General features: G+C 41.0%; 1 protein-coding gene across 1 annotated transcript in view; it reads right to left on the bottom strand.

Annotated features, from left to right (window-relative positions):
- The window catches only part of LOC133138437 (collagen alpha-6(VI) chain-like), a 58,035-nt gene that overhangs the window by 34,880 nt on the left and 8,364 nt on the right, over positions 1 to 14,791 (bottom strand). Inside the window, exons 2-6 of the mRNA XM_061257210.1 lie at positions 7,767 to 7,861; positions 7,070 to 7,678; positions 6,116 to 6,703; positions 3,611 to 4,183; positions 2,738 to 3,349 (exon numbers count right to left, since the gene is read on the bottom strand). Of these exons, the coding sequence (XP_061113194.1) occupies positions 2,738 to 3,349; positions 3,611 to 4,183; positions 6,116 to 6,703; positions 7,070 to 7,678; positions 7,767 to 7,842 (2,458 nt within the window). The 5' untranslated portion in view covers positions 7,843 to 7,861. The remainder of the gene's footprint in view (positions 1 to 2,737; positions 3,350 to 3,610; positions 4,184 to 6,115; positions 6,704 to 7,069; positions 7,679 to 7,766; positions 7,862 to 14,791) is intronic.

Raw genomic sequence — 14,791 nt, 5'->3', positions numbered from 1 at the left:
AAGACCATTCAGTGTGACAAATACATAATATGGAAATCAGGAAGGGGGAAAATACTTCTTCACGGCACTGTACTTGCAGTAAAATGTGACAAAAGAAATATTGTGCAATGCTTATAACCCCTTCACACCATTGACTTGTGGGAGTGGCAGTACTTGGTCATGTGCAGCAACAAGGGGGCATGTTTTGTGGTTCTCGCTCAATTTGGTGCTACACGAAGAACTTGATTGTAAAAAAAGATTTTAATGATTTGTTGAATTTGCAGTCTAACCCTCCTAACCTGTTTGAACGCTACTCAGCTGTTTGTGGATGAAATTTTTACCTCATACTGTAACTAACTTGTTATCCTATCATAACCATACAATCACCTTTTTTCATTTGTGGTGTTATGGGTCAGAATTTTTTCCTGTAGAGATAATATCCCAATGTTGTGAGAAATCTTCTGTGTAATGTTAATCATGCCATGCCCCCAGGAGATAATACTGTGCTATAGCCTAGTGGCTAAGCTGGCTAAGGTGACCTGCAGGGTTGGTGGTTCAAGCCCGGGTGCAGCCACAATAACATCAGTGCTCTGATCTGATTGAACAAAAATGTAACTGTTTGGGCAGAAATCCAAGCACCAGGCACTGTTCATCACCTGTTTAATACCATCCCTACAGTGCAGCATGGTGGTGGCATCATCATGCTATGGGGGTGTTTCTCAGCAACAGGGACAGGGAGACTGGTCAGAATTGAGGGAAGAATGAATGCAGCCAAATACAGAGAGGTCCTTGAAGAAAACCTGCTCCGGAATGCACACAACCGACTGGGGTGACTGACCACCTTTCAACAATGACCCAAAGCACACAGCTAAGAATGCTGAAGTGGCTTCAGGACAAGTCTCTAACTGTCCTTGAGTGGCCCAGCCAAAACCTCCATAGAACATCTGTGCAGAGACCTGAAGATGGCAGTTCACAGACCATTCCCATCCAATCTGGCAGAGCTTGAGAGGATCTGCCAGGAAGAATGCGATAAACTGCCAAAATACAGGTGTGTAAAGCTTCTAGACTTACCCAAGATGACTCTAAGCTGTAATTGCTTATGTATGGGCTTATACAAAGTACTAAATTAAGGGTCTGAATACAGATTTCAAAATGTTTACACTTTGTTATTATGGGTTATTGAATGAAGATTAATATGCAAAAATGGCAATTTTATCCATTTACAATATAATCTACAACAAAATAAAGAGTGCAAAACGTGAAGGGGTCTGAATACTTTCAAAAGCCAGTGTATGACTGCTATGATTTGAACTGATACATTAATTTCTAATGGGTTATTCTGGCAACATCCAGTACAGTGCAGTCAGCTATGCCTTGTTTCTATAAGCCTAAAAAACAAGCTATGTTGCTAGCTATGCTCTGATGTTGGTCTCTTCTCCACTAGCTGCTCTTGAATGCCAGGATGGTTTGGAGCAGATAGACGAACAGAAGTTTGTGGGATACTGCTCATTTCTGATTGGTTGGCAATGCTGAAATATCAAGCGGCCAAAACCAGGCGTTGTTTTCCTGTGTTTTGCTCACTGGCGCCAGTGCGGTTGGCTCCAGTATTTTTTCTCCCAATTTAGTAGCCAGTTGTACCCCATCTAATCCAATTAGTGTTAGCTGGGGATACACCACTTATGACCCCATCCCTCGGCGGCCCAGATGGATCTAGTAATCCTGAGAATGACACGCCTTCTTTAAGCCATCTTGTCTCATAGCCTGTGACCGTGATTCCGAGGTGACCGGGGCGCTGTTGTACGTGGAGGTCCTACTAGCCCCTGCTGAGTCCCTCCCTCGGCGCAGCGAGCCAATTATGCCGCTCCATGAGAGATGACCAAACTCAGCTTTGACAGGACTGGGAATCGAACCCCGGTCCTCCTGTGCAACTGCAACAAACTGATGCCTGCATCAAGGTCTGTTACTTTAGCTGTGCGCCACCGCAGCCCCAAAAATAGTTATTTTTTACCATATGTTTATATTGTCAGTATTTGTTTTCCGCAAGAATCTCTAGCTGCAGTCTGCATTTTTTCTTCATCGAATGCCTCCCCACGTGCTGAAGTTATAGTGTTATAAGGACAATATAGTGATACTTTGTGGACAAATCAGGGAAAATTTGCCTCACAGTTGAGTAACTCATACCCATATAAAGGCTTCCCATTTCCTTATGGTGCAGTCACTGGCTCCAAATTGAAGAACATGGCGGCACCTGAACACTTTACTTTCAATATCCCGTGGATAGTCAGTGGGTGATGCCACAGGCACTTGGTCCATATTTTTTTAACCTAGTCTATGTAAAATATTACTAGTCAGTTTTGCAGCAAGTTCTGTGAAAAACACAGAGAAACAAACATACAGGCCATTTGCCGCTGTGTACTCCCCTGCTGTATGCCGCAGTTCTCCGTAGAGTTTGTTTGCTTTTGTCACTGTCATAAGTCGATGGTGTGAACGTGGAATTACAGTAATTATTGTGACTGCTATATTATTTTGATCAACAACAGAAGAATGTTCAAACTTTTACTCTGAATAACTTCAATAGCTAATTAAACAAATTAATTTCACATTTGTGATAAACAAACAAATGTGCTATATGTTTTATCAGTGGGGCAGTCATTTTGAGCAACTGAGTGACAGATGTTGCTCTTTCAAGGGCTGCTTCTTCCAGTCACAAAAAGAGCACTAGCTTTGCATTTTATTTACTTCACAGTTTAGTGGTTACCTGTTTTTATATTGAAACTTCTGACAGGAACAGCAAAGACTGCTCGGATGATGTTGTAACACAGAAGCTTCTGAAGGCTTTTCTCCAGTTTAGCAAGGCTGTCAGCCTTGAAGACGTACTTCCTAGCAGGGTGGGAGGCGATCTGCCTCAGTTCGTTAGGGTCAGCATCCTTCACCCCGACAGCATATACAGTAACCCCTGTGCGGCGCAGGGCCACCGAGGCAATGCTGACATCATCCTGGGACTTGCTGTTCGTGATGAGGACGGCCAGCTGCTGCACCCCCTGGCTCTTCCGACTCCCTGTACTCTTGCTGAACATGTATTCACGGGTAAAGTTCAAGGCAGCGCCAGTCTTAGTGCTACCCTCTTGGTATGGCAGCATTTTAATGAACTGCAGAATATCATCCTTCTCTTTAATGCTGTTTAGGTAAACGACAGCTTTTGCAGCATCGCTGTACAGGACGATACCCACCCTCACTTTCTTGGAGCTAACATCAAGGCCATCTACAATGCGGTAGATGAACTGCCGAACCAGCTGGAAGTGTTTTGCCTGCATGCTGCCGGACTGGTCAACAATGAAAACAATGTCAGCCATTTTGGCTGACCTACAATCTGAAAAAAAAAGATTAGTGGTGGAAGAAAAGAATAAGATTTAAGGCATCTTGATTCAGAAGAAGAAATTGTGACATTACATGATGCCTATATGCCTACATGACTCACTTAAAATGATAAAAGCTGTATTTCTTTGTATCCTACAAACCAGGTCAGTTGAATTTTACCTCATCATATGAATAAAACATAAATAAATAATAATAAATTACAAAATTGAATAATGAATGAATGAATGAATGAATAATTAAAGAGTGGAATCACCTGAAGGCCCTGTTGCGAGTCCATAGTGGGCTTGCTTAGATTCAATGATACCCTTTACTTCCTGGGGTATCACTGCAATGCTCTGTGATGGAGTCTGGAACACATAGGGTGATGTGGCAATGAGCTCCAGCTCCTGTCTGTTGGTTTTAGGCAGTCCAATGGAGATGACATTCACCCCCTCAGTCTTGATGGTTCTTGCAGCCCTCATCACACTGTCCTCTGACTGCCCAGCGGTGATCACCACCAGGAACTGCTGAAAGCCTTCAGCAATCCGGCTGCCAGCAGCTGTGTTGAAGAAAGTGACGCGAGCATGCTCCAGGGCCTTCCCTAACTGACGATCCCTCCCAGGCCGCAGTCGGAACTTGTTTCTTAAATGAAGCTGGACCTCGTCCTTGGTTTGATACGTGTTCAGCAGGAACTCCACCTGAGTGTCAGAGCCAAACTGTGCCAGGCCAATCCGGTGTGCCTCACTGCCAACATTCAACTGGCTGACCAATCGGTTCAGGAGGTTTTTCACCCTTCCTATGTCAGCTGTGCTGTCCACCAGGATGACCACATCAGCAAATCTTGGAGCTAATGTTGAAAATGAAAATGATACTTAATTTGTAGTGTAATAACATGCAGAAAAATATAATTGTTCGACACACTTGAATCACTTGCAGCACAATATATAACACATTTACATGCAAAGGGTAATAAAATTGATGAAAAAAGAATAAGTGCCTATCCCTAATTTTTCAGTTTTAGTGGATTTGGTGACATCTGTGGTCTGTTTGTTTTCATACTCAAAACTAAGCAAACACCCAGAACAAATGAATGCAATGAGTGTCTAAGTTTCTTAGAGGAATCCAGCAGTTGCATATTTTGGAGAAAGAAGACAAGAGACAGTCAGCATGTCATGTTCCTGAGTCTGTCTGTTAGTTTTTTATTGTTATTCTTGTAATTTATTATTTTTCACCATCATATCTGGTTTTCTGTTTATTAGACATTACTGTTCATAGCATTTCATCATCCCCTGTTATGTCTGTGTCAGGACGTTTTCTGAGCCCGAGTCACTCCCCTGTCTGCCTGCTGCACTATTCAGGTGTTTTCGTCGATTTCTAGGTTTCAACGATTCCTTCCCAGTCTCGCATTCCTTACTTCCTGCTTTCTCGCTAGTTAATGTTGTATAGCACTATGCTTACTAATAACTACTAATATAGATATTGTACAGTACTAATTACATTAACACACTTACTGTGTGTGTAACTAATTAACTAACAGTCACTTATTTTGGGTATTTTAGATCCAAGCACGTAACTAACTTACTAATGTTATCTGCAGCTTCTGTTCTGTTCTGTAGCTCCGCCTTCCTATGCTATCATTGATTACTTGCTTAGTTTCAGCAAAGTGTTTGCACCTGTCTCTCGCTATCACTACATCTCCTAACTCTATGCAAATGTCCACTCTCTTAACCGGAGCCGTCTGTATTACGTGTTTGTCTATTTGCATCCAGTACGCGTTTTAGTTTCCCCTTGTTATTGTATCATTACCCTATTGTTTTCCACCTGTTGTCTATTTGTTTAGCCCACCTCACTCCCTTGCCCCGCCTAGTTTGTCACCTTCCCTCATGTATGTAAACCTCAGTCTCTGCCTTGTTCGGTGTCAGAACGTTGATCAATTTTCAGTAGCTGATTACCAGTAAGACTGATTATTTGAGATTCTTTAACGACACCTCTTGCCAATGATTCCGAGTTTGCCTTACCCTTCTGTTTTGTTTGCCTTTCTGATTATTTGGTTATTTAGACTTTTTACTTCCCAACTGCCTAGCCCTTTTTGTACCTCAGCCCTGACGTCACAGATTTTTGACCTCGGTTTTGTTTTTCGTTTAATCTTTAACATCTCGATTCTGGCATTGTTGATTCTCTGATTACCTGGCTTGATTTGGACTGAATAAAGACAAGGTTTTTGCATACTCCCGGTCTGCACCTGGGTCCTCTGAACGGTATCTCACCTAGAAATGTTGTGGAGCTAACGTTGACTGTCATATATCCACAATACTGTGAAACTACGAAAATGAGGAGGTTACGTCTGTGTCTGCCTAAGTGCAAATTAAGTAGATATGCTTTCACTGTTTTATCCACAACTCTGTAAAACTAATAAAAAGAGGTTACCCTACGTCTTGATTAGCACAACATAAACCTGTCATATCTGTAAACTAAAGTAGTTTGAAATACATAAAGTTTCAGCTATAATGATCTCAATAGCTATACACACTCGGTATATACACGGTTTTTATTCAACTTATATTTGAGACTTATTAAGTCATCTGCTGCTGTAGCCTATCCACTTAGAGGTTTGACGCATTGTGTGTCGGGCCCTTCTCTTCTGACTTAAACTTCACATTAAAATTAACTTGCTGTGACTGTGCCCATCGCAATTTAATGGACTGTGAAATCGCAATGGATGCTGGTTCTGGCGAGGGCTTAATACTCAGAGCTTACTCATCGCCACAAAATATTTTACCTTGTATCTGTGTTCCCACAGAGGTGCACACAGTCTGCAGAAAACTCTCAGTCAACTTCTGTAGTGCCTGGTAGCTGTCAATGCTGATAACGAAGTGCTTGTGTGGGCTGTTGGCGATCTGCTGGAGTTCTTCTTTATCAGCATCCCCAATACCAATGGCGAAGATGATGACACCATGCTTCCTGAGCTCCCGAGCAGGAACCTCAACTTCATCAGTGGAGCTGCCATCTGTGATCACCACAGTGATCTGTGGGACATTCTCACTGGCCCGGCTACCCCCAGCCTCAGTGAAGTAGGTAGACTGGAGGAATTGGAGGGCCTTTCCAGTTTGGGTGCCCCCTGTCCTGTATGCCAGGTTGTCTATCTGCTCCAGGAGAGCCTTTTTATCCATGTGCTCTCCCAAGAGAAACTCCTGATAAGGAACATTACTGAACTGGGCCAGTCCTATGCGCACCTTATGGTTGCCTATATCAAGGCCATCGACAAAGGCATGCAGAAAATTCCTAATTTCTTGGAAATTATCAAGACCAATGCTTGAGGAACCATCCACAAGAAACACAATGTCTGCCATGGTGGCCTTTCTACACTCTAGAAAAGAAGAGAAAAAGTCTGATTTGCAACAGGAAAATTGTTGTTTCTCAAACAAATGTGTAGACAAACAGATGTAAATATGTAAAAAATAAAAATACAATGGGACTGTATGTGTACAAGTGTTGTAACTGCTTCAGTTTCTTGATTCATGGAGCATCAGTTTCTTTCCACCATGGAATTTTATGTGGCAGACAAACAAATCATAGGTTATCCTTATGGTTATACTTATGTTTTAGAAAAACAATAGAGAGATATTGGCAATGACAGCTCTGGTTCTATGGTTGCAGTTACCTTGACAGAAGTTCAAAGATGTGAATGACTGAATGGTATGGTAAGATCAGTGTAAGTGGGGTGGAGAGTTACCCTGGGACACCTGGGCAATCTGACGCTTGGCTTCTTCCACTGTGGTGCAGAGAACCTGGATAACACTTTGGGAGATGCCTTGTAGAGCTGCAAAGTCTGACACGCTGTAGACATGCTTGCCATCTGGGTCACTAGCAATCTCTTGCAGCTCCTCCAGCACAGCATCTTTGATGCCAATAGCATATAGTGTGATGCCACGCCTCTTCACCATCTCTGCGTGCTGCTTAACATTGTCTTGGGATTGTCCATCCGTGATGACCACTGCGATCTGTGGGACCCCCTCACTGGCCCGGCTACCAGCCTTCTCTACGAAGTGCTGGCCAAGCATGAACTCTAGGCCTAGTCCAGTCTTGGTGCCACCACCCCTGTAGGGCAGGCTCTGGATTTTCTGCAGAATCTCCTGCTTGTCTCTGTAGGTATTCAGAAGGAACTCGGTGACAGCGTTGGTGCTGTATTGGACCATACCTATCCGAACCTGGTCTGGGCCCACATCAAAGCTGTCCACCAATGAGACCAGGAAGGCACGGACCTGCTGGAAGTTCTCTGTGCCAATGCTCCAGGACCCGTCCACCATGAACACAATGTCAGCCACTGCCTCCTGAGTGCACACTGCAATACGGGACATAAGCAGTCAGCCACACCTAAACATAGGTCAACAGCGACATCTGTGTTACTGGTTCTATTTTTAATACAGTACCTTTTTTCTGGGCGGAGCCACTGAAAAAACAAGACACCAAGATGAGAGCCGCCACAAGCACCCGTGTCGCCCCCATGGTGCCAGCAGAAACTTTTCTTCATGACAAACAGACACAGAGAGAGATTTTTAAAAGCAGCTGTTAGTTATTTCTTCATTTTCTTTAGTTTTGAACAGGTCTACAAGGCTACTGGATGTGAGCACAAAGAATTGGAATGCAAAATATCACAACACTGTTACCCTGTGAACAGGACAGACAACTTGCTATCTGGAACAGGCATTTTTCAAGTTTGTTTTAGATGATTCTTGGATGATTCATGCTCAGTTAATCTACAGTTTGTCACATTTGCAGAAAGCAGTTACACAAATGAATTCTTATGCTAAATATAATAGAAATGTCCTGCTTCTTGCAAAAGGAAAAGCGAAGATAAATGTAATCAGGAATAGTATCATGATTATTCTTCAGAGAGTAGAGATTTTCATTCAATACTGACTAATATTCTCCCCTTTTTTTTTTCAAAGCACACATATTTTTTGAATAGAGTGTGGGGAAAACATTTGACCCTTTCTTTTGAAGCTACTTCGGTGGAAGCTGTCATGTACTGTTTGGCTGCAATTTTAGAGTATGAGAACAGGACAGGAATGCAGGACCACATGATATACTGTAGATCTTGGCAGGAAGTAAAAGGCATGCTATGCAGACCTTTGAAAAGTTTAGCATATTTCCCATGGCCAAATAAACCACAAATGTTTGATGTTGCCTTTAAAATAGACACAACATTGTTCTTCATCGAATGTGATATCAAGACTAACATAAACAACATTTACAAAAGTCAAGTGAGACACTATTTTTCCTTATGGCTTTACAGTACATTTAAAAAGAATCTACGTAAGGCATTGTAAATCATTACAAACATCTGTTGGGCTGGGGGGAGTTTCACCTCTGAATGAAAGCCAGGTGCCGTTTTAGCACAGAAGAAAGGACGAAAGCTGTCCAATACTGACAAACTGGGCAAACTTTCAAGTCTCCAGTGATTCTTAAAAGAAGCCTCATTGTTTTTGACACAAACACCACCAACTGGAGTTTATAGTAGCATGTGTGCCAGTCTGTTGAAAGTGTTGTGGGATACACTGTAGTGGCCATGTACAATGCAACAGCAGTGTAAGTATGTTCGGAATGCAGCTCAGGACAGAAACAGAATTATTTGAGGAAAATACATTTTAAGTTTAAAAATCTATAAAACTGCTTCTCTTGTTCTGCCATTCAGCACAAACATCAGTTTAACAAGCCTTTTTAAGTATCTGTCATCTATGGACAGATGTTTCCCAGGCTAATACAGCTAGTTCAACTGCAACATGTGGTTTCCCTCTTTATTTAAAAACGTACTTATGTTGAACCTTTTTAAATATTCATAGTCATGAAGATAGTAAGTAAACTAATTATAAGAATTCTGTTGAATCGATTAATATCTTTTCATTTTGAGTCAAATCCTTCTAGTCAAAATTGTTGCTTCAGTATCTTTGTACAAATTACCATTTTCTGAGAAATCAACTAAAAAAGCAGTCAGCGGATTTCACATGTTCTATTGGTCAACATTGTATATTTATGACACCCAACAGATGTGAAGATTGTTACAAAAGAGACCAGCTAATAAATTCTGCGAGGAGCAGGCATGGTTTTAACTGTATCTGGGTGGTCTATCTAGTACAGTCTATCAGCTGTAACCACTGACCTAAAAGTGAAGACATCTAAGCTTGACTTCAGTTTCTGTACACATTTTTTTGTGTACACAGTTTGTATAAATACTGTACCTTCAGAGGCCCTGTTGCTCAGAATCAGAGTCTTCTCCAGTATTTCTTGATTTGCTAATTACCACAATTATTCAGCCAGGAGGTAGTACTAACTAGTTAAATTAGCTGGCAGTGTTCAAGGGTTGAAGAAACACATGGTAGGGCTTTGAATTTTTGACCCCTGGACTTTCCAACTCTGCTCAGAATGGATAATACAACCTTTTGTGTTACCAAATTAGAACAAAGGGACATCATGCATTGCCTTAACATAAGTGTAATAATCTAGGCAACTAGAAAGAGGATTGCAATGACAAGCTCTCACTGATCTGTGCATTTTTTTCAGCCTTTAAAGTAAAGCTGCCGTTCCGCTAATTCAGGGGTTCTCAAGTTCAGTCCTACACACCCCTAATTCCCAGAATTTTAACAAGCTGCTCATTTTTTCCCTCATGTTTAGATACATTGTTTACATGCTATGTCAGAACTAGCTATGAATGCCATGAAGAAAAGTCCCATGCACTGTGCCTATAATGAAAACAATGACATAAAAAGAGGTAACAGAATTTTTAACTGATCAAATTTTAAGGTAAAATGGTCTCTAGCTGATGGCAGTAACATATCCATATAAAGACTAAGGTGTGAAATGGTCTCCTGATGGCAATAAAATATCCAGGTCAATCTGTTCATGGTAACTTGTCTTTTAATGCTAAACACATGTCAAGAAATTGTGACCATTGGGCTGACATGAAAACACAGTCAATATTCAGCTGTATTTGAGATCAGTCATCTCACCACATACTGGTCCAAGAAATTTGTGAAGTAAAGCTGCAGCCAGCTGTTTTGAAATGTTAATACACAGCTCTGGAAAAACTTGAGACCCCCTATATTTTATATAGAAGAACTGCACCAAATATTGATTGTTGTACCCTTTTTAGTCAAAGACATTGTTATTTTTATTATTTATTTATGGGTATAAAGTTTGGAGTATACAATGTACAACAACACTGTGTATTTTTTTTTTTTTTTTTAAGATTAATGATATATTACGGTATCAATTTGAGTACTTAAATAGTAAATGGTTGGCATTTTCAGGAGTGAAAGGGACAAAAATGGTGCTTATTTTTTCTGCATGTTATGAAATAGGCCTCAGGCAGACACTGAGGGTCAGATGGTGGTATTCTATCATTTATATTATTATTATTATTATTATTATTATTATTATTATTATTATTATTATTATTATTATTATCATTATAATTTTTTTTCTCTACACTTAGAGGAAATGCTATGTTTCAAATCATGATGCACATAGAGCCTCATTTATCAACAAATTCCAGCGGATTTATTAAACACACTGAGACACAGCTTTTTTTGATAAACACCAATCAAATCCTAAATTAAAAGGTTCACAAAACTTCTGATTAGCATAAATTGACACCCCTAACATACCATATAAGGAGCTCAGAATTCAATTACAGGCCAATTAAAGAGATGTGTACTATGCAACAGGTAAAACAAAAATGGTTTGACATTAAACAGGAGGCAAAAAAGGAAACTTGTCCACAAATTAAACACATTTGGAGTTTAGCCCAGTTGCGTACACTGGAGGAACACATTGGCCAAATTATAGGGGAATCGTTATCTGGAATCACCCCCCTGAGGGAGACAGTGATTCATTTTCCCTGTTCTTGCACAGAGCAAGAAGAAGATACGCTCTCTCTCTCCAAGCATGCCATGCACCAAATCTTCTAATAAAGCAATAAATGTCAATAAAATGTCAAGAGGCCTAAGCTATGACTTCTAAGCCCTATGTATAGCAAACTTTGTTTACTTGTAATTACTTCATTTGTACCCCACCTGACCCAATTCATTATCAACACAACATGACATTGTTTTTAAGGTGATGTTTAAGTCAGTCAAACATTTTTCATTGAATGCCTTCTGATTGGAGAGACCAAGCTACTATATCCATTGTAATATTCCTTAGACCAGCGCTGCTCATCTCCAGGTCCTGGGGGCCATAGTGTCTGTAGTATTTGCTCCAACCATGCTCTACACCACCCAATTTCACAAATTATTTTCCAACCAGGGTACAGGAAGCAGTGACTTAAACTTGCCTTACAATGATTATTCATTTGTCAATCATTTCCCTTCATTCACAATACAATTCATTCATAAAGTACTCAATACTGTCAGGGTTTGCGGGACAGAAGAACCATGCACAGACTCAGGGCCGAAATCCAAGCAAACAACGGTAATCAGGTACATAATAGTGAGACAGGCAAAAGTCCAATAACGGGTGGGAAGTTCAAACCAAGGACAAAACAAAATCCAAGAATCAGTGTCCAAAGCCAGGCAGAGTTCGAATACCAGGTAATCCAGAGCAAACGGAAAGGAAATGGACAGGAAACGGACAGGAAACGGACAGGAAACGGACAGGAAACCGACAGGGGATGCGAAGGCCAGAACAAACCAGATCACAATCACACAGCAGAAATAAAAGCAGACAAACTAGCCATGGAAAGAAGAAACAGGCAGGCTTAAATACAATACTAATGAGCAAACAATGAGAAACAGGTGAGAATGCAAGGGGACGGATAATGAGACACAGGTGAGAATGCAAGGGGACGGATAATGAGACACAGGCGAAAAGAATGAATGAATGACAGGACAACAGACAGATAACTTATAACACGACATAAGGCAGAATGCAGAAAAACGCTAAGGCCGGTGAACATGGAGTGAATACACAGAGAATACATAGAAAAAGGAAAAACAACGGTACAAGTGCACGGACGTGACACAATACCATCAGATATAGGCAGTTATCCTGAATAAGTTCTGCAGACACTATGGCCCACAGGACCTGGAGTTGATTAGCGCTGCCTTAGACAAAACAACAGGCCTTGAAGGAGGTATCTACACGATAATTGAATCAATATGGAGAAAAGAACAGAAGGAAACACCAGTCCATTCCATCAGCAGACAGGAACTATGACTACAATTAAGGTTGGTCTGCATAATGCGGTTAGGCCTAGAGAAATGGCTAAACATGAAACTGCTGTGCAGGGTCTTGGTATGGTGAAACTGTTATACTTGTGAGTGGTGCTCAACCTTTTCTATCCAGCTGGACAGTGTAAACCCTGGTTTCTGACTAACATGTAAAGCACTGGGTATAAGTCCTGCTAGTAAAGTCAGGGCTGCATATTATTTCCCTCTCTATTTTAAACAGATGTAATGTAAACCACAGTATTTTGTTTTGAACCCACTGTGCTTTGCAATGTGCTTGGCCAACTAGAAACATTTTAGTGAATCAATAGTGTTCATTAAAAGAAGATTTGATTACCCATTATTCAGTTCATATGTTTGTCGCCAGGAGGACCCCAGGACCACATTAAATGGATGCACAGTAAATGTAGCTACAGGTGTAAAAGCTGGATAGCAACATTACTGGTATGTCTCCATCAAACAACTCAGCAATTACTAATTAGTACTTTAAAATAATCAATTCAATGAGAAGTACCACAAATTAGAGCCACAAAATCTTTACTCTAAACATATAACACATCAAAAAACTGATTCAACAGTTATCCACTGACTCCCTGAGATGGTAGTGCATCAAGTCACTAGAAGGAATATATATTTTTATATTATACAGAAATTATGTATTGTGCTTATAATTATGGGGCTGTGCATAAAGGTCCAGCTCAAATGTTTCTAATCTAGCATGGTTCATACCAAACAAATAACCTAGCAATGATCAGCTGTTTTTATACACCAACCAACAGAATGCTAATGAGAGTATTTCAGGGGTTGTCAAGTGGGCACCTTCCTTCACCGATGTTTCGTTAACTTACGGTAGGTCCACGACACCTCCAGAAGGCTCAATGGTGAACTCTCACATTATCCAAAGCGCTGTAGAATTGATGTTTCTCATTGACCCATTCATAAACTCACACACTCACACGCCACACACTGCACACCAACAGCAATTGGCTGCCATGCAAGGCACCAACCAGCTTGTCATTTGGGGGTTGCTCAGGGACACTTTGACACACCCAGGGTGGGATCAAACCGGCAAACCTTAGACTGCAAGACGACTGCTCTTACCTCCTGAGCCAATGTCTCCCCAATGTCTCAGTACTGCACGGACCTCCCCAGTGACTGAGGTTGTGATAACTTCACTGGAACCGTTAATGAATGCAAGCTCAGTGGCATGTTTTCACTAGTTTGAAAACGTTTGGCACAGCATTTAGTGCTTTAATGATAATAATAACAGCGAGCTGAATAAGGCAGTGCGGAGCACAGACATTTGCAGTTTGAGACAGCTCTTGACATTGGAACTGTACTTGGGCCATGAAAGATGACGTCAAACAAGTTCACCAGAACACAAGAACAGACAAGAACAGATATTGAGAAACACCCCTTATCACCTTGAAAAAGGTTATTATACTGCCTCTTACTGTCGGAACCTTGCAAGTATTTCAGACAGCTATGGATTAGAGCAGTGCTACTCAACTCCACATCCTGCAGGTTGCAGTGTCTGCAGGCATTTTCTTCAACCATTTGCTTCAACCATACACCACCTGATTTCACAAATTAGCTTATTATCTGAACTAAGCAAGTTAAATGATAAGGATCAGAGTGCTTACATTTGTGTTGGTTGAGCGAACAGCAAGTAGTTACTATGGGGAAAAATGGCAAATGAAACACAAAACCACTGTACATATTTCATACACTGTGTTATGCCATTTATAAGCCGTTTATTTTTAAACGGCTGAATAATACATTTGAGAATGCATTTGTTCACCAATATAAAAAGGGGTCAAATCACTGAAAATGCACTCTACTGCGGAGGCAAAGGCGTTTCTTTTTGATGATTGATGATTTTTGAAAATGTATTAAAAATCAAGAACTGAAATCTCAAATTTACATAAGTATCCAGACCCTTCGCTCTGGCACTCCAGATTATGATCAGGTGCATCCTGTTTGCTTTAATTATCATTGAGATGTATCTAGAACGTGATTGGACTCCAATTGAATTAATTGAATTGATTGGACATAGCTTAGAAAAGCACACGCCAGTGCATATTAGTTCCCACACAGTTCACACTGCATGTCAGGACAAAAACCAAGCCATGAAGTCCAAGGTACTCTCTGTAGACCTCCATCTACAGTGGCTAAAGTAACAGACCTTGATGCAGGCATCAGTTTGTTGCAGTTGCACACCGAGGACCGGG

Source organism: Conger conger, chromosome 1 (genome assembly GCF_963514075.1).
Source record: "Conger conger chromosome 1, fConCon1.1, whole genome shotgun sequence".
Taxonomy (NCBI): domain Eukaryota; kingdom Metazoa; phylum Chordata; class Actinopteri; order Anguilliformes; family Congridae; genus Conger; species Conger conger.
The sequence above is the reverse complement of the archived record's forward strand: the minus strand, read 5'-3'. Positions and strand labels throughout refer to the sequence as shown.